The sequence below is a fragment of the Rattus norvegicus genome, chromosome 4 (genome assembly GCF_036323735.1).
Source record: "Rattus norvegicus strain BN/NHsdMcwi chromosome 4, GRCr8, whole genome shotgun sequence".
NCBI lineage: Eukaryota > Metazoa > Chordata > Mammalia > Rodentia > Muridae > Rattus > Rattus norvegicus.
In genome coordinates, this window is record NC_086022.1 from 96,417,702 (window position 1) to 96,437,703 (window position 20,002).

At 40.1% G+C, this 20,002-nt stretch overlaps 1 protein-coding gene across 4 annotated transcripts in view; it reads left to right on the forward strand.

The window, feature by feature from the left end:
* The window catches only part of Prdm5 (PR/SET domain 5), a 162,156-nt gene that overhangs the window by 12,210 nt on the left and 129,944 nt on the right, over nt 1-20,002 (forward strand). For all 4 annotated transcript variants that reach the window (XM_063286722.1, NM_001427515.1, XM_063286721.1 and 1 more), the window contains exon 2: nt 3,951-4,034. In XM_063286722.1, coding sequence (XP_063142792.1) covers nt 3,951-4,034 — 84 coding nt within the window. The remainder of the gene's footprint in view (nt 1-3,950; nt 4,035-20,002) is intronic.

Genomic DNA, 20,002 nt, shown 5'->3' on the forward strand with positions numbered 1-20,002 from the left:
GATTGGTGTGTGTTTATCTGTGGCACTGAGATTACATTCTGATTGGTATGTGTGGACCTGTGCTACTGGGACTTTTGTTGAGACTGGCATGTTGGTTGGCATGTGTGGATTGAGGCACTGAGAGGATCTTACTGGAGAGGAATTGATAGATGTCCATGTGTATATCCGTGGCTCTGAAGGCATGTTCTCCTTGCTGTGCATGGGCCTGAGCCATTGAGAGTGTGTGCTGAGAGGAACTGATTACTTGGCGTGTGTGCGTCTGTGACACTGGTTTTGGCTGAGAATCTTCAGGAGCAGATTCAGGTTGTCCCACATAGCATGTGCATCCTATTGCTAAAAGAGTTTGATGAAGAGTTTGTGGGTGTAGAACAGAATAAGGGCATAAGCCAAGGTTTTCAAATTCACTTGTGGGAACATTGAGTAGGCCAGTTACAGCAAAGTGGAGAACCCTTTGCTACAGACTCAGACGGTAAATAATGACACTTGTGTTCTTGGCTGGTGGAAACTAGTGTTCTGCAGAGTTAATACATTCCAACAGGTTTCACCTGACAGTCATAAAGATGCCAAGTCAGACACTGAAGTGGGCAAGCTGTGCCTTTTGAGGAAGCTAGAGAGCACTGCAAGAGAATTAGGCTCTGGATCCACAACACTCCAGCTCTCCAAACCAGGAAGTTCTAATCAGTCTTTTAGCCTTGTAGAGACATTAATAAGGTTTTGACTTTTATTTTCCTGGGAATTTGAGTTCACATTACCTATTGCAAAATCTGATAAAGGTTAAATATATGATAGAGTGATCTGAAAGTTGAACATATTCACAAATGACAAATCCTAAAATTTGTTACAAAAGCACCTTATTTTTCCATCTGTTTTCAGATCGATCTTCACCTTTTTTTGGTTTGTTTTGTTTTCAATTTATCAGCTTTAAGGACTGAATATCTTTGTATATAATAGCTTTGAGGACTGTAGAGCCTTGCTGACCTGCTGGCCTTGGGTCTTCCTGTGCATCAAGGTTTTCTCTAAGGCAAGATGGAGTAGCCAGTGATGGACTATCTACCAATGCCTCTGGTCTTTGTTAGCTGAAGGAGTATAATCAGATTTCTCAAACTCCATGACTCAGTTTTCCTACTTGTTCCAGAGGGGAGTTTCCACTAAGGACTCTATAAAGTTCTTATCACGGTTCTGGTGCTATTAATTCCCTCCCCGTGGTCTCATTTCTTATGCAGCTTTTGTGTGCCTATTATCAAATACTGGTTTGACCTCTTCTAAGATATAATGTCACTATGGAGTCAGGTTGTTTTGTGGCTTAGTGAGTATACCAGGCTGAACTTGAACCTGGAGCATTCCTCTTTCCTCTGTCTTCTGAGAGCCATGGCTGAGATGACAGACATAGACCACCATTCTTGGCCAGAGGGACGGTTAGTTTTTGAGGAGTGTCTGTCTGAAGGGTGCATGAGGTGGAGTGCCTCCTCATTTCAGCATGAAGTGGGCCCGAAGGAATGCTCAGACTTCCCTGTCTCCAAAGCATGTTTCCTGTGGATCAGATAGGGCCTTTCCCTGACTGCAGTCAGCAGTCTGAGTCTCCTCAGGCTTGTTTAGGCTATTTAGAATATGCTCTATTTGAAAATGTTTTATATTTTTATCCTAAGATTAACATTAAAGAAACAATCTCAGGTTGGGGATTTAGCTCAGAGTTAGAGTATTTGCCCAGTAACTGCAAGGCCCCAGGTTTGGTCCTCAAATCCAGAAAAGAAAGAAAGAAAGAAAGAAAGAAAGAAAGAAAGAAAGAAAGAAAGAAAGAAGAAAGAAAGAAAGAAAGAAAGTCAGTCTTGTGCCAATGACATGGCACAGTGTTTAAGGGTGTTTGGTGCCAAATCTGATGACCTGAGTTCAATCTTTGGGACCCATATGGTGGAAGGAAAGTAGTCCTCTGACCATCACTTGCATCTTCTGGTGTGCGTGTGTGTGTGTGTGTGTGTGTGTGTGTGTGTGTGTGTGTGTGTGTGTACAGTAAATAATAAATAAATGAATGAAACGTTACAAATGGTAAAAGAACAATCTTAGCTCTGCCACCATTTGTGTTCCCCAGGTTGTGTCTTCTTCTTGTGTAAGTTGAAGGGCTTGATTTATCATTTGTAGTTCTTAGATATACTAAATTTTACTATTCCCAGCAGTTTTTAGTGCTTATTAAATGATTCTTAAATGATTTAATTTTCTGACATTGAGTAGAGTTATTTCTCATTAGCAAAATTAATCAATAACCCCCTCTCAGGTTTTCATCTTCTTTACATATCTCTTCTCCCACACAAGAGGAAGACTCTCCTGGAAAATACTTACAGGTAGATTGGAAGGAAGGACCCCATAGCAAGAGTGACTGTTGGCTCACTGCATATTGATCCACAGAATTTCTGGTAAATGGGACCCATTAATGACGTCTCCTCATGCTCTTTTTGAAACAGCACCAGGGCTAGGGGTGTACCACAGATAAAAGCCTGTGTTCAGTCCCCCGTCTGTCTAAAACTGGTAATCCCATCACAGGCGTGCAAGAGGGTGAGAATTTCTGCAGCTCAGTTATATGTGAGATTGGAGGCAAGCCTGGGGCACACAGGACCATTACTATTAAATATGGCCTTATTAGTCCCCACACCTTTAGATGCCATCCCTCACAGCTGACACAGCAAAGTCTATGTGGTTCTGTCTTCTGCTGCTTCCTCTCTCAGGATGTCCAGGCTGCACACTTGGCAGCGTGTGGAACATCGTATGAATCAGCAGGATCTCAGTTCTCACTGGCTGGGCGTGTGGGAGTGGGGGTGTATGGTGGGGAGTAGACTTCAGTTTGTGGGCTTGTGTAAACAAGGGCTATATAAACCTTAGAGAATGGGAAGGGTTTTTTTCCTTAGGATGAGTGTAAATTGACTGAGGCTTAAGGTACTCACAGAAAAGGAAGGTGAATGTGTAATTTCGCCTATGACTGTCTGACATTCCTCAGGTAGAGGATGTGAAAGTCAGGCTCCCCAGATGAGGTCAGGCAGAGAAGAGGAAGTTCTGCCCGGAAAGTGCTCCATTTTGGGCTGAACTTGGGAGCTGTCCAGTCATCATAGACCTGACTTCAGTAGCAGGATCTTCCAACAGTCCACATTCCACAGTTGGTAGACATAGAGTCTATACCTCACTGTTGATGAACTCAGAGTCTACACTTTAAGTTGATGCACTCAGAGTCTGCCCCTCACAGTGGACAGGTCAGGAATGTGTATCTCTCCATGTAATCTTTTCCTCATGGTTTACAGGACCTTGGGTCTCCTCGGAGTACTTGTCAGAATTGTCCCTACACTCCATTTCCAGATACCGATTTTAATGAAGTCTACAATTTAGTATTTGGAGTCACAGTCCCAGTGATTCTCATGTACTGGGCTTCAAAGCACACATTTTGAGATTCTCATAGATAAAGAATGAGCATCAGGCTACTGGAAAGATTGGCAGGCAATTTTAAATTTTATTTATGAACAGCCTTCCTCTGAGAATGAAGCATGTCTTTCTTGTGCAAAATAGGGATGAATTTATGATTTTTATGGAAACCAGGTGATGTTCTGACTGGTGGGCTTGTCTCTCAAGTCAGGCAAAACTAACGCTTTTCATTTGAAACCCCTGCCAGAGTTTGTGAGGAGAGTGGAAACAGAGAGCACAGTCTTCAGAGCTTGTCAGAATTTGAAAGTGGAGGAGTTTAACCCTCTTATGTTGGCTTCTGTGTTGTGGGTTGAAGCTTTTAGACTAAAACAGATTAAGCTGGACTTTAAGAAATATGGAAACATTGTGTGTTACAACTGTAGCTCGTGTTAAATAGTTAATATTTAAAAATGAAGATGTGGATGAAAAAGATTCCAAAAAATAAACTGGTTTATTCTTGTAGCTGATTATTGCATTGATTCTTGTTCAATGTAATCACTGTTATACAGGGTGAAAAATTTGGACCCTTCGCTGGGGAGAAGCGAATGCCTGAAGACTTGGATGAAAATATGGACTACCGACTGATGTGGGAGGTAAGGCTGCCCTATTTGTGTGAATCTGAGTGTGTAAGGCCTTGGAATCAATACTGGCCCCAGTTCCGTCTTGGGCACTGAAAGAGCTTATTGTTTTTAAAGATTTATTTTTTTAAATTGTATGCGTGTGCGTGTGTGTGCGTGTGTGTGTGTGTGTGTGTGTGTGTGTGTGTGTGTGTGTGTGTGCTCGCGCGTGCGTGCCTGTGTATAGATGTGACTGAAGGTGGATGCTGAGTCCAGAAGACGGTGTTGAACCCTCCTAAGTCACAGCCTTACCTGTGGCGGAGCAGCCTAGGCGTTTTGCTGTGGAGCCATCTTCCCTGACCTGCAATGTCTTCATTTTGCCATTCAGCATTAAAAATATTAGACTGCTGAAAGAGACTGCTATACTATCCTTTGAGAACTCTGAAATTTAAATATTGTCATTGGAAATGATATTTTCTGTGTTAAAGGTTTAGATTTCAAAGTAAACTGGCAATTGAATTTAAAATTCAATTTTTGTAAACGGAATTGTGCTTAACTTTTAACCTTTATTCCTCTATTGTGGTTCTAATCATACAAAAGTAAGTTTGCATTATTTGTTCAACCCAAAATTCAAACTTATAAGCTGTACATGTTCGTAGTTGAGATGTGGTAAATTGTCTTTATCATATGAAGTTTCTCTTCTGTGGGATTTGCTTATGTGAGTGTGTGTTATTTATCAAACAGATTTCACATTCTAGTTTTAATTACTTTTGTGGCCTCTAGTTAGAAGAGGGGCCTGAGGATCAGAACAAAGGAATCAGAGTCCTGAAGACAGTTGAAAGGGGGTATTTGAAGACCCCAGCAGCAAGAATTCTATTAGTACAAGAGATGAGGCATGTGTAGATGGTTTAAAAGTCATAAGTTTAGAAAATGTATTTTTGTTTTGTATTGGTTTACTTTTGCGACAGGATCTCATGCACCTAAGGCTGGCTTAGAACATATTTAAAGAGATTTATTTCAAGGTTTACATCATGCACTCATGGAATTTGAAATGTGTAGACTTGGTGGTTTGATGAGAATGTCCCCCATACGATCAGTTGTTTGAATATTCAGTCCTCAGTTGGTGCCACTGTGTGGTTTCTTCTGGAGAAAGTGTATCATTTGGTGTGGGTTTTGCAGTTTTAAAGCTATATTCTATTTCCAGTTTACGTTCTTTGCACCCTGTTTGCTGTTCCAGTGTCCATGTCTGCCATCTGCTGCCAACATTTCCTGTCATGGTGGACTCTTTACCCTCTGCAACTTAAAGCTCCACTAAACACTTCCTTCTTCAAGTTGCTTTGGTCATGGTATGATACCACAGCAATAAAAAAGTGACTAAATCAGAGGTGAGGTCCGTAGGCTGGAAGCTCAGATAAAGGGTAATGCTATAATCGTTAGGAAGATCTGCTTTTGGAAAGCTGAAATAAAACAATGGACCGATTGAGTGAGAGTTCCATTCTTTAACTAATCTCTTGGACAGAATGTCTTGTTCAGTGCTTGGATCATTCACTTAGTATGGTGGCTTAGCTGGCTGACATATAAATTTATCACAGCATGTTGTCTGCAAGCAAAACATACATATATGCATCCTACTGTTGCTGACACTGCTGATGAGCTATGCGGTTAAATGATTCCAAAAGGTTTTCGCAACACAAGGGTGGGGAGCAAAACCTAGCAACAGCCCACACTGTAATTCAAGTGGAAAATGTTATTGATACTGTCTTATTTTAGCATGCTGTTTTAATTGCTTATTTTTATGAATCTAAAATGTTTTTATGGCTTATAACATGTTTCTGTAGGGCCTTAATTTTCTCAGCAGTTCATTCTTTTGCCATAAGGTTTTCAGAAATTAAATGTGGCAAATGAACTCCCCACCCCCCGAAAAAAACCCACAAATTCTTAAAGATAACAGTATTTAACAAGTTGCTAATGGCTTTTTAAAATTTTTTGTCTGAAAACTTTAATGATGAAACCAATGCTTTACACAACTAAGGCATTTTTAAGCAGATAGGGACTAATTTTACTCAGGAAAGAAATTTTTGAGAAACTAACATAAGGGTCCATGATTGCTGAAGAGTGATACACTGGACTCAAATAGTCCGTTAACGCAAAGAGTGTTTCATCCTGCATGCCGGGATCTCCCATTACCAAGATAGCGCGACAACCAAGTGAGCTTGCAAGCCTGATTTAAAGCACATTAGGGGATTTCTGAGTAGGATTTATCTTACTCCATCTCTAGGACATTCCATACTGGGGCAAAGAGGCTGGAGAGTGAGGTCTGGAATCTGTTGCTGAGGAAGTCGCTGAGGAAGTGTGGGAACTATTGCTGACCCATTGTCCTTGCCTCAGGCCAGATGGTGGGCAGTTTCTGAAGCCTGGACCTGCTTGGACTTACCCTGTCCTGAACTACCAATTTGAAACCTGTCATGGAGTCAGCCTATCCTTCTCATTAAGTGTATGCCATGTTTCTGCATTTGTATTTTATTTCGACAGCAGATTGTTGGCTCCTATGGCCCTTCAATGTCTTCACTTATTTTAGTTTTACGTGGTAGCATCCCCACTGTCCTTACTCTGCTACTCACAGAGCTTTATGTATTTTTATGCTTGGTGATGCTAGAGTCACATGATGACTGGTGTATTATTTTTATTTTACTTTGTACTTAATATTAATGCTTTGGGTGAGCTGCAATTTGTAAGGTCTAAGGATACAACTGCCTGTTTCAAGCTTAGCCTTTCTCCCAGGGTAATTGCTGTATTTAGTCCTTTCTATATGCTTTCCCTTCTTTTTTTCCTCCCCTTTCTCTCTATTATTCTTAGTTTATTTGTTGATAGTTTTTGTCCTTCAGCTCAGATTTATCCTCTTTCCAACTGCATTCTTCCTTCTCCCTCCAAGTTCCCATTCTACCTTTGGTCTCTACTATGTATTGTAATGCTAAATTCTATATTCCAAGGAAACCACGTTTTCTCAAGTTGACAAGCTTTTGTAGTGTAAACTTTGTTCCTTGATTTAAAACTATTGGTTAAATAACATTGGCTACAGCACTGGAGGGATTGGCAATAGTGAACCTGGAGGTGGAAGCTGTAGTCAGGGGAGTGAAACCATGAGGATGTGGCCAAGAGAAACACTGAGTATGTGGGGTACACCCCTGGAGAGGTAGCCAGGCCTGTGTTAGAGGAGTAGATTAGGGATGACTCCCCAGTAATTGTCAAAGCCAAATAAAATAACCATAGTATGAGTCTCATTTCTTTGTAAGCTAGTCAAAGACAAGCTTCAGTTGATTGTATTACATACCTTCAGATCTTTTTTAGTTTAACGGTGGCTGCCTGTGTTGGACTAGGTCTTGGAACTAAGCACTGAAGAAGGAATAGATAACAAGTGGCCGTATTACCCAGACAATGACTTCTCTCACTTGAAAGCTCTCACCAACTATTAACTCTCCTAGACAGGCATGAGCCCTTGAGCCCCTCCCCTATATTTCACTGAATTTTGATGGGCTGTCTTGTGTAGACTCTGTGTCCTATAGTTGCTGTGAATTCATGACTGCTACAGCTTTGACATGCCCCTAAGACAGAATTTCATTGTCCATTTCCCATTGGCTTCATTTTTTATACCCTTTCCTCATCCCGTATGCTTTGGGAACTGATTTACATATCCCATTTAAGGCTGAACATTCTGCAGTCATTTCTTTTTAGCCATCTCGAACATCCACAGATCTCTGCATTAACTGCTGTTCACTGCGAATACTAGCATGTTTGATTGAGGCTGGGATGCTTGTTAGTATAGGGCATAAACCTAAGTATTTAGAAGGTATCTTGACATGTCCACTTAGTAAACAAAAGTTACAGTTTCATCTCTAGTGCATGTAATTTACCCAAGTCTGAGCCTTTGACTAGCTCCACAGTACTGGTGTTGAATTACTTTCTGTGGAGCAGGCCAGTGATCTAATTGGAAGTCAGTTGGTTATCCCCATAACAATTATGCCACTAGTATACCAGTTTGCTTGGAAAGTTGGTATTACAGCACACTATGTTCAGAGCTGAGAAAGAACACTGCTGACTTTTCCCTATCTGCCAACATAACAGCTGCTGTCACTGTGAAGGTTAACCAGGTGCAAGGATAATAGTGAGGTGTGTCTTTATCAGCAAGCTCTTTTGGGGGCTCATGGGTCTTTCTGTCCAACAACTCCTATGGAGGTATCGCACTTGACTCTGGGATTAATAAAACATGGCTTCTGTGACATTATGTGTGCATGATGGTACTTCTGTTCAAACTCCCCCTGTCCTTTCCCCTTTTCTCCCCTCTCCTTTTCTCTCTTCTGTTCTTTTGCCTTTTCTTCTTTCTCATTCTCTTTCCTCCTTTTCCCTACCTTCCTCTTCCTTCTTTTGTATTCTTCTCCTCTCCCCTCTTTTCTTCTCCTTCACCAGAGGTTCATTTGTTGTCAGCCGGTTTCTGCCTTGTCCAGTTGTGCCATTGGCAGGGGGAAGAAAGTTTGCCAATGGTTGTTCTTCTGAGGGAATATGAAAAAACGAAACAAGCAAACAAACAAAAATACAGAGAATATTTTTTGAACTGCATAGATTTCCTACTCTCCCTGGTCTAGTCCTCTCCATCCTTATGGCACATAAGTGGCTTCATAACCTGCAGGTCTACTTGATAGACCCTTTAACTCATTTAACGTTGGCAATACCAGGATTTAGAAAGAGCAGAGAAAAAGGAGAATGACTAGCCCCCAATTGGGTTTTTCCAGGAACTCTTAATTATTTTCAAAGGGAGACAGGAAGAATACCTCACTCTGGGGGTCAAATCAACCATTTATTGAAAATGTCTCTAATCTGCCATATCCATTATTTACAACCACGCTGTTCCTGGATGTAATATAATGCTACTTATATTGTAGCTATTCCATATGAGCCAGGTGCTGGTGATATTATCTAGAATCGATGTCCTAAAAGGACAGCATGAGGCACAGTTCTTTTTCAGTTCATATTTGTATTGTGTTTATGAAGACAATGATTCTCATGGACAAGATAGGAGCTCCGGATGGCCATTTTATATCAAAGCATTGGAGGAATTAGCCATTGTGCCTACTGATACATATCAGCTTCCGGCAGCATTGATTGTTCACAAAGGGATCTTGTGAGCTATTTGGAATGCTGCCATTGCTGGGAGCTCCTCCTCCCTTTCATGATACATCTTACTATTTAGATGCCCACTGCTTCTGAGCATTTCATAGAATGCCAACCTTTCCATGTATTGGCTATGGGAATTTGAACTTCTATCTGTCCAGAATGCTTTTTGATAACTTAAGGTTTTTATTAGTATCTTGTAGTTCTGTTTTCTGCTTCTTCCCTTGGGGTGTCTGGACATCGCTGTACAGCAGGTGGGACAGGATGTATCAAAGTCAACAGTGGGTGGCGTAGCCAGGGTCCCAGGGTCTCAGTGTTTCTGCTCTTCAGTGTTACAGGTCTTTCACAGGACAGCCAGTAAAACAGCGCTCTCTCTCTCTTTCTCTCTCTCTCTCTCTCTCTCTCTCTCTCTCTCTCTCAGATGGTATTCAACAAAACAGCTTGTGTTCTTTCTTCAGGGTGAAAAAACTATATAAACCTTGGAAAGCAGGAAGGAGTTCTACTTAGGGAGAAATTTCATTGGCTGAGGCTTAAGATAAAGAGGATTATTCCTCATTTGCATGAAGAGGCACTACAGGAAGATGAACCTGTAATTTCAGCAAGGATTTTGTGACATTCCTCAGGTAGAGTGTGGAGGCTTGGGTCCCTGAGAAGAGGAAGCCCTGCTGGGAAATGGAGTCCTCCAATTGTCCCTGAGCTGAGGGAAGTTGTTGGGACATGGAAGATGATGATGACCTCTAAATAACAGGATCTCCCACATTCTTTTAAAGTAAAGTATATCTCCAGGCGAATGTTGCATGTCTTGTGACCTGAGCTTGGAGCCAGTGCATGACCACAGATGTTTCCCAGGAACAGTTCTCTGGTGTGTGCCCAACTGTCTACAGTGTAGTCATCTCTCCACTTAATTAGGAGTTCCTTTGCCAGGTGGTTTAGAGTTAGAACTACATTTCCTTTCATTTTATTTTCGTAGACTCATCTTTAAGACTAAAATACATGCCCGTACTATTGCCAAAGCTCTCAGTAATGCTTTGTTTTTAAACCTCCATCATTCAGTCCTATGATATTACACATCACAGTTCAGTTATCTCTCTCTAGCACACACCTTGACACAATTTGTGCAGTCACTGGCCACTTGCCCTTGACCATTTGCAGATGTTCTGAAGTAGGCATTGTAGCATCCCCTGTGTGAATCTTTCATATAGATCTGCTCTGCTGGCTCTGGGTTTCCTCTTCCTTTCCTAAAAGGAAACATCTGGTCCTGCCTGCAGGAGTTTTGTGTCATAATTATTCTGTTGTATCAAAATTATTCTTAAAACTTGATATTTTGTTCTAGCTTTTCCAGTAGCATCATTTACTCTCAGGCTTCGCATCTGTGCTGAGATGACACAGGTCTCTGTGTGTCCTTCTCATCTCTCTGTCCCATGCTGGCTATGTTCTTTTGTCCTTCAGCCTTTGAACAACTCACAATACATTTGAATGTCCAGTGGTGATACCATATGCACAGAGCAGATGTCATGTCCAGGTCAGTAAATTTGGGTGGTTCCTCTTGGGAAGGAACTCATTGTATAGACAGCTAAGAACTCATGTTCATATTTTCACTAATTAAGTAAAAACTGGATATAAGTGAACTATCCAAATTCCAGTGTTATTAATAGGAAGAAAATCTCTTTTACATAGATTCAGATCAATGTCTTATTATCATATCATCAAACTTAAAGAAAAAGTATGTATCAACCCAAGGAATACTAGAAACAAAGCAAATTAAACTTTGATTTTGAAAAAGCACCTCTGTCTTAAGAGGATTCTAGTTGTAAAACAGTTGGGATACAAAATACTGAGAAGCAATCTGTTTTACATTCCAGAAACTGAGGAGCCGGAAGTAGAGAAACCCTGCCTCTTGTTAGCAGTCCTATGAGGCTAGCCAGGCCTCTCACTCCAAGACACCGATTACAGAAACAAGCAATGGTCAAAGCAGAAAAGATTTTATTGGCATATTAGTGAGAGGGGACTGTATAGGGGTCCCAGGCGTTCATCTTGCATTTACTGATAGGACCTTCAGATTTAGAAAGAGGAAGAATAGAGCTAGTAGTAAGAAGTACCCATAGGTAAGCAGTCTTGCTCATGCTGTGGGTTTGCCCACCATTGTCTCTGCTTGGGTCTTGAAAGGTGGTACAGTAAATTATTAAACTATCAATCATATCATCACTGAGAGAATCCAGTCCGTTACTATGACCCATGCCAGCAAGCATTCTGCCTAACATAGATGTTTATTTTCATCTTAGGGTGGTTTGTTCTTGGCATCTAAGATGACTGCACGTTTAAGACTGTGCCTTCACCCTAAAATGGGAAAGAGACAGGTTAGGTAGACGGACACCCTGGTGGTTTCCATGGCCATGCTGGCTTAAAGAGAGGAACAGACAGAATGGAGACAAAAGTGGGAGGTTTTCACTGTGTGTAACTGTTGCTCCAAGTGAAGAGTCACTGCTTCATAATAAAAGCAGCCTTTCAGTAAGGACGCACAGACCTTAACATTCTGTTATTTTCCTAAATTCATTGACTGGAGGGGCAGTGAAGAAAACGATTTTTGTTCTTAAGCCCAAGGCTATTGGGATTGCCAGAATCATTAATCATTACTACCCACTAGATAGCCACATATGATAAGATACAGCATATTAAATTGCTGTAATTGTACTCAGTTTAGTCTGTAGAAGGAGTAAATATTATTATTATTATTATCACTATTACTACTACTACTATTATTATCATTATTATTATTTAAATGTTTTGAAAATATTCCTGTTTCAGTATTTGAGTTTTATAGATTTTTTGTGCAGACTGTAGATTTGCTATATTTATGGCATTGTTTAAGAATAACTGTGCTCACTGATGTCAAGAACCCCATGCTGTAACTGATGACTTTCCAAAAAACTATTGACAACAGTTACTGTAGACTGCTTTTGAAACTTCATTCTCAGCCTCTAGTCAGCACATCTCTTCACACTGTGGTGGTCCCTACTTCTTTCTGTCATTGATTCTACTCTGTACACAGGAGCCATATGAAGAGGGAAATCTCTACATTATTAATGAGTGGGTAATAACTCTTACATTTATGTGTCTTCAGAAAATTTACATTGAATATGTTACTGAAGTCCTAGCCAATAGTAGGGACACTATAGTGTTTCTTACATTCTGATATTAGAACCACTTGTGGAAAGAATTAGGTCTACAAAGTGGATTCTGAATGTGTTTCCTACCAATTTCCTTGGAGACTTAGTTCCAGGCTATGACTAAGGATGACAGCCAGAGAAGGGAGAGAGGTTTGTTGTTCTGTCCCTCACTCTTCAGGACCTTCACTCAGATAAAGCCAGATCTGTGGCTATGCCTCAGAAAAGGATTTCAAGACAGAGAGAAGCACCAGAATGTTTACTAACTTAAGGATACTTACTTTAGACTGATGCTTGGGCATTCAGAAAGAGGACATTCTTTTGTGCCTCCGTAGTGGCTGTGTGTTAAAGTTAGTTTGTTCAAAGGATGAGATTTGCAACAAGGTTTAGAGATTAATTAAGCAAGTTTTACAATTATGTAGAACAAAACCAACCAACCAACCAAACAAATAAAAACCAAAAATGAGACAAGTGGGTTTACTTGCTTGGAAGGATAGTGGAGAAAATCATTCTTAATGAATGTTCTGTTGTTCATGAAGTGGTTTGCTGGTTTTATGAGGTACTTTGATTAGCTTAATGGGTGAGAGAGGATGCCAATACTGTTAAATGTAAGGCCACAAATATTCTGTCTGTCTCTGTAATCAAGCATAGTTAGTTGATTTTAATGTCTCTGAGATGTGTTTTGGAAGATCCCTTTTTATCAGCTCTGTTAAAACTTTAGACATCCTGTCCCACCTCAATTTTCCCTGCATGTTTTTATTGAAGGTTGAAGATGTAATGACAAATCAGATTGCAAGTTTTCTTCTGCTGGAGAAAGGAGTCATAACAAAATTTAAGCTGTAGAATAGTGCAGTCTGATGCATGCCTCAGGAAGTGACTTCCTCTGAAACACAGGCTGCAGTGAGGTAAGGGCAGCATTATCCTGAGTGAGGGGAGAGAGCCAGATCCTGACTCCTGTAGTCCAGTACTGATTTGCTGGTGCTTAGAATTTGGGTCTTGGTAATAGAGTCAGTGAGATGTGATTAGAAGTAACCAACACCCTGAGGGCTTGATGCTGCTGCTGTGTTGAAAGACAAGAATGAAGAGTGATTTGAGTGCGTTCAACGTGGTTGTGATCCTTGGAGATGATTGTTAGCTTGAAAGGACTGAATAATGATGGAGGCATTATTCAGGGTTATTTATATTAAGTTAACCTCTGGACATGCCTCTGAAGGGTTATGTTGACTGTTAATAAAGGTGGGAAGACTCATTCTTATAGTAAGTGACACTTATGTCTGGGCTTGGTCCTATAATTCATGGAAAGGACAGTGAAGGGACTTATTTCTTCCTTTCCTACCAGAGGACACAATGTAACCACTTGTCTCAGGCTCACAGCGCTGTGATTTCCTACCATGATGGTCTACGTAGAACCTTGAACTATATGAGCCAGAAGAAAAGCAACAAACACTTGCTTTTGGCAGGAGATTTGATCATAGCAATAGGACAACTATCCAAAACGGTGATACATTTAATGGAAGGGCGCTTGGACAGAGATGGGGTGATGGAATGCACTCAGTTTCCAATCCTGAAGAGACATCTTGTTTTGTTATCTAGCTATGGTCTTTACACAGTTTATACTAAAACATAAATATACTTGAATAACTGTTAATTTCATAGTCAATATTTAATAAAACCATTGAATAAATATATAATCCGTGCTCTTAATTTAGAATTCTTAGAAAATATGTGATTCGGCAGTTAAAAACCCAACTTATTGATTGCCTCATTGCTTGCCTAAGTTGTAGACATCTTTGTTTCCTTTTTCATGAAGAGAAAATTGGACTGAAACTCAGTCTGTAAGGATGCTCCCTGGTTGGCTATTGAAGGAGACATTTATTTGTATGTTTTTTCTTTCGTGGTTGCTTTCTGCTGGTTACGGCTGCTCTGCTGTTGGGAAACTGATGCAGTATCAATTTTCCAATGTGTTTTAGTTTTTGCAAAAAAAAATGTTTTCAATTGTTTTAAATCTATTTTTTTATTGTTTATAGAAATCCTTTTAGGTGTTTGGAGCAAAGAAGGTTGTTTATGAAATGTTTTTCTTTTGCAGATGGTAACATTTTTGGGTTCCAAATGGAACCACTTAGTTGAGACATTAGTAGAAAAATACCTCCTCTGAAGCCTTGAGAATATGAGAATTGGTGACACAAATTCTGTCATGTAGGGCATCCCTCCTGACTCTGGGCTTTCAGCTAGAGAGGTGGGCCAGGAAATATTAGTTCCTTTTGGAAAGCTTGTGTTAGACTGAGGCTGTCCTTTGTCCGTTCTTCCACATTGGTTCCTACCTAAGTATATCAGCCAACTCCTGGCGATTCAGCCAAAGCTCACATAGGATTGAACTAAACAGAACAGATTTCTTTATTTAAGGAGTACAGCTGTGATCACTGTGGTCTGATCCTGACTTAAAGCATGGCAGGAATTTTTTTTTTCCGGAGCTGGGGACCGAACCCAGGGCCTTGCGCTTGCTAGGCAAGCGCTCTACCGCTGAGCTAAATCCCCAACCCCTAGGAATTTTATCATGCAGATGCAGTTGTTCATAATTTTAAGCAACTTCAGCTTGTTAAATAATAAAGTCTATGCTTTGAAAGAAGTCATTCAGTTGTTGATCCTGCTGCAGGGATGTTTGGTAACCGGGTTTGGGATGGTATTTAGTTTTTATTTTTCCTTTGGTAGTGGCTTAGTCTCAGTGCTGGCAGATAGCATGGAGGACTTTATGTTCTTGTTCCTATACTACATGATACACACTTTATCTGAGTAATTTCCTAAGCACATTAAGGCATGTTGGTAAAAATTTAGTTAACTCCATAAGAAAAGCTCTTGAGAAAGCATTTCAGATCCTTAAAAAATCCTCTGACAGATGAATGTATGCATTTATGGAAGTAAGCACTTCAGCAGTATAGTAAAAGTGAGGGATTGGTATCAGCTTTAGTGTTTATTACAGAAGTAAAAACAAAAGAACTTACATAAATTAGTGGCTCCCAGATTTTCTGAATGTTGTTTAGATTTCTAGTTATATACTACAAAAGAGCATAGAGCTTAAGAAAGCATGATGCTAGAAGGATATATTCATTAGCTCGTTCTTATATTAGTTATTTTTCTATTACTTTGATAAAATACCACACCCACAGAAGGGTTCCTTTGAGCATATGGTTGTAGCAGTATCATTCAGTGAAGCTTTTCTATTGCTGTGATAAACTAAAACAATAAAGTCAAAGGAAGGGAGTATTTGAGTTTATGGAGCCAGATGAGGTAAGATATGACAAGACAAGATTCTATCACCATCATTGCAGGAAGCATGCCAGCACTCACAATAACTGGCAGCAATCAGGCATGGTGGCTGGAGCAACAAGCTGAGATCTCTCACATTGTAAAACCTCTAACATGAAGGAAAGAGAGAGGCTGGGGCGGGGGAGGGAGGGATGGAGGAAAGAAGGGAGGGATGGAGGAAAGAAGGGAGGGATGGAGGAAAGAAGGGAGGGAGGGACAGAGAGAGAGAGAGAGAGAGAGAGAGAGAGAGAGAGAGAGCTCTAGCAGTGGTGACTCTTTAAACTCTCAATGTTCATCTTCAATGACTTACCTCTCCAACAAGGACACAGAACCCAAGCCTCCCCAAACAGCTCCATGTATTCCAGAACAAGTATTCAAATGGTAGAGGCTATGGGAAAAATATCCAGTGCTATAGTACTACCCCAGCAGGTCCTGAACACAGCTAACATAGCAAGAAAGGTTCATTTGGCTTACAGTTGGAGGATTTTAAACTCAAGATTATAAATGCTATTGCTTTGGTCTCTGGTAAGGAAATGGCTGCTGCTGTCACATTATCATAGGAACAATTGCATGTGTCAGTGGTCATGCCTTGAGACAGTAGTAGAGAATGGGGAAGGCCAGGCTTTCTGCTTTTATAACAGTTTTCTTATAGTGACTTTGGATATCAATAGAACTATGAGGAGGTCATATGTAAATTATCTTCTTGTTTTTTTAAACCTGTGTGTGTGTGTGTGTGTGTGTGTGTGTGTGTGTGTGTGTGTGTAGCCTATGTACAGCTTAAAGGATAACTTGAAGAAGCAGGTTCTCTCCTTCTACCATGTAGGTCCCAGGAATGGAACTCAGATAATTAGACTTGAGGCCTTTTCCACCAATGCCCCAATTCTCAAATAGTGTCTTGAAGGCTTTTTATGTATGAATAAATGTGTAGGCCATAAGTTTGGGTTTGTTCTCCAACTAGCTGTACCAAAATCATTTTCTATCATAACTTGTATTACCAACCTTAAGAATATCTTTTTGGACTTTAAAACATTATCTTAAATCCTAAACAACTTAAGCTTACCTGTGAGATTATCACTATCTAGTCTTCGCCCCATTAGAGAACTGAGAAGGAATACATGTTACCTGACTGTGCAGGAAGTGCAGAGCAAGCAGCTTCTGCACTGTACAAAAGACAGAAGCTGCTGCCTGCCCGAACAGTCATCCAGGGCTTCTCTGAATCCTTGGAGCGTCTTCTTCAGCCTTCTGGCCCAGGATAGTTAACAAGCTTTTTTTTCTTGTTTTGAAGCAGGAATGTTGAAGGAGTTGCCTAACTTGTCCTTGCAAAGCTTGGCATTTAACTTCCCTGCATCCCATTTGTCCAGTTTGGACAGAAAACTGTCAAGAGTTGAAGAAAGGGCAAAGGCTCCTTGCCAAGTCACTAGCCTGCCTCATGGAAGCAACTCAGTGTGGAGTGCTTATCATCATTTTCTCTTAGTAGACTGTGGGTGCTGCCAGGAGCGGACGTCTCTCACTGCCGGGAAAAATCTTTAAATGCCATATTCTGTACATCTAGGTTTTTCAAGGCTTTTTTGCAGATCTTTGAGGTTTTGAATTAAGATATACTGTCTGCCTACAGTATATCTGACTTGCTTGTTTCTAGCAATCTCCTATTTGCTTAACTTGGAAAACATCTATAGGAGGCTAAATGAAGCTTGTTTCTGTAATTAATTGAACTACAATCTAACACGAGCATAAGTTTGATTGAATAACTATTAACTTGCATTCTTATTTTTCCTAAATAGTTTGTAATAGTAGCTTTCAAAAGGACTAGAACTTAACATTGCGTTTTTAAGAGTTATATAGGTACAGTATCTTAAACAGGAGTTGAAACACACACACACACACACACACACACACATACACACACAATGTTGTAACAAAATGTAACATTAAATTTGTATCAATGTACAAAGTCCATACGAATGTAAATTTTTGGCTTGTTGATGTTCTTTGGTCTAAAAGTATATTCAATAAATCTATTCTTTTAACTTATATTCCTATTTTCCCCTTTTTCTTTTCATCACCTTTCACCCCTGCCTCCCCTCTTCCCATTTCTTCTAACATTAGACAGGAGAGAAAGAAGAATAGAAAAAAAAGAAAAAGAAAAATAAATCCTTGAATCTAACTTTTCTTACTTTGTTTCCTTCTTGACCGACATCATTAACAACTCACCCACTTGGAATTGACCAAAAAACACCCACCCCACCACTTGGGAACCGAGAGTTCTCTTAAAATTGCCTTCTGATGTCCAGGGCATTAATTTCTTTTTTAAAGAAAATTGGGATATTGGCCAGTCTTAAGAAAGCTAGTTGTAACACTTCTTAGTCTCTACTGCATCCCCAGTGCCTGCACTTTTTGTAGACAGGATAAGTTTGGTGTCCCTGGTTCCTGCCTGGCCACAGGAGGCAGCTTTCCTAGGCTCCATATTTTCAATGCTGTGAGTAACAGCTAAGGGCATCCCCATTTATTTTTTTTGGCACCTCCCCCATCCCAGGTCTCTATGTCTTCCTGGAGATGTCCCCTACCTCCTCCCCACCTCTGGCACTTGTGGATTTCCATTCATTCTCATGGCCATCAGGCCATCTCCCCTATCTATCCCCATCCACTCCTCTCCTAATCCCCTCTTCCACTCAGTTACCTCCTTCTATCTGCCTTCCAACCATTCCATTCCCACTTACAAGTGAAGTCAAGCATCCTTGTTCATGCCTTCCTTCCTGTCCAGCCTTCTTGGGTTTGTGGAGTATATCAGAGTTATGCTGTATTTTATGGATAATATTTACTTATACGTGAATACATGCCATGCATGCCTGTTTGGTACTGAGTTATTCCACTTGGGATGATATTCTCAAGATTCATGCATTTGTCAGCAAAATTCACGTTATCTTTGTTTTGTTTTGTTTTATTTACTTGCACTGTGAATTGAATGTCAGGTTGTAGGTAAGACTGTGTATAACACATGCATATGTGCTTTTGTTTTTGCATTATGTAGAAATGTAATTCTGATTTGTGTTGATGAATAATTCAAAAAAATTTAAATATTCTGGATGTACCGATCTTTGAAATTTTAGTTGAATATCTTATACAGACAGCATGGGCTACAATGAACCTTTGTACATTAAAATTTGAATTTTATGGAAATATTTATGATTTATATGAAGCATACAATATATACATAAAATTATTAATTGCATTATTTTATAATTATATTATTTTGCCTGGAGTGCAAAATATTTTGTTCGAGTGTGGAGAAATTTATTACGAAAGTGGAGTATTAATGCAGAGTGAAGAGGAAACAGGGATAGTGAAGGTGGAAAGTAGAGCATGTAGACATGAATGTATGCACATGCTTACTCATTCATGTGTTGCCCCTAGCTTTAGTTACATTTATTGTCACAAACTGTAGTTTTTCGATCTTTCTGTTCTATCATTTATTCTTCACTAAAACTTGGCTGAAAGTGCCAACAACAACCATGCCTCAGTGAGTGCTATGTTGTCTTAAAATTTCTTCTAGCAATCTAATTAGTTTATCATTTTAAAATTTAGCATCATTCTGATTTTAAGACATGTGTAGAACATAGCTAGGTTCTTTACCATAATTTAATGTGAATGTCCTGTAGGCCAGTTCTTATGAGAGTGCCTGTTGCCCTCAGAAACTTCCTAAGTATAGTCTTAATGATTTGATTTGGGCGTGCCAAGAACTGTGAGCACCTCCTCCTCTGGGTTGGAGCACAGGAGTGTTGCTATAAGGGAGCAGGTTGAGGTAAGCCATGAGAAATAGCATTGTTTCATGGCCCCTGCTTTAATTCCTGCCTGCAGATTCCTGCCTTGTGCTTGTGTCCTGACTTTCTTTCACGATAGACCGTGTATGAGTTTTGTAAGTTAACTAACATTTTCCTTCTCCAAATTGCAAATCATGGTGTTTATCACATAGTGAAGCACTAGTTAGAGCAATCAATTTACATCATGTTTGACCAGGAACAAGAGAAAGTGGGCTGGGACCAGATCAGACCTTTAATGGCTGACCACTAATGCCCTGCTTCTGCTATCCATGAGGCTCCTCTTGGTCATTCTATAGCGTCTCTGAACAGCTTTGAGATCCAGGCACAAGTATTCAAATTATGAGCTTTTCAAAGACATTCTAGATTCAAACCATAAGAAATACATTGTGAAGCCTCTTCATAGGCAACAAACTAAATATCTTTTTCTTTATGTCTTGAAGAGATATCAACTCAGGAATTAATTGGTGGGGGCTGCCTTGACTCATGTGATCATCAGAGGCTCAGAAGTAGGAGTTGCCATATTGTGTGTGGTCTGAAGTTGAGTTCCTTGGTC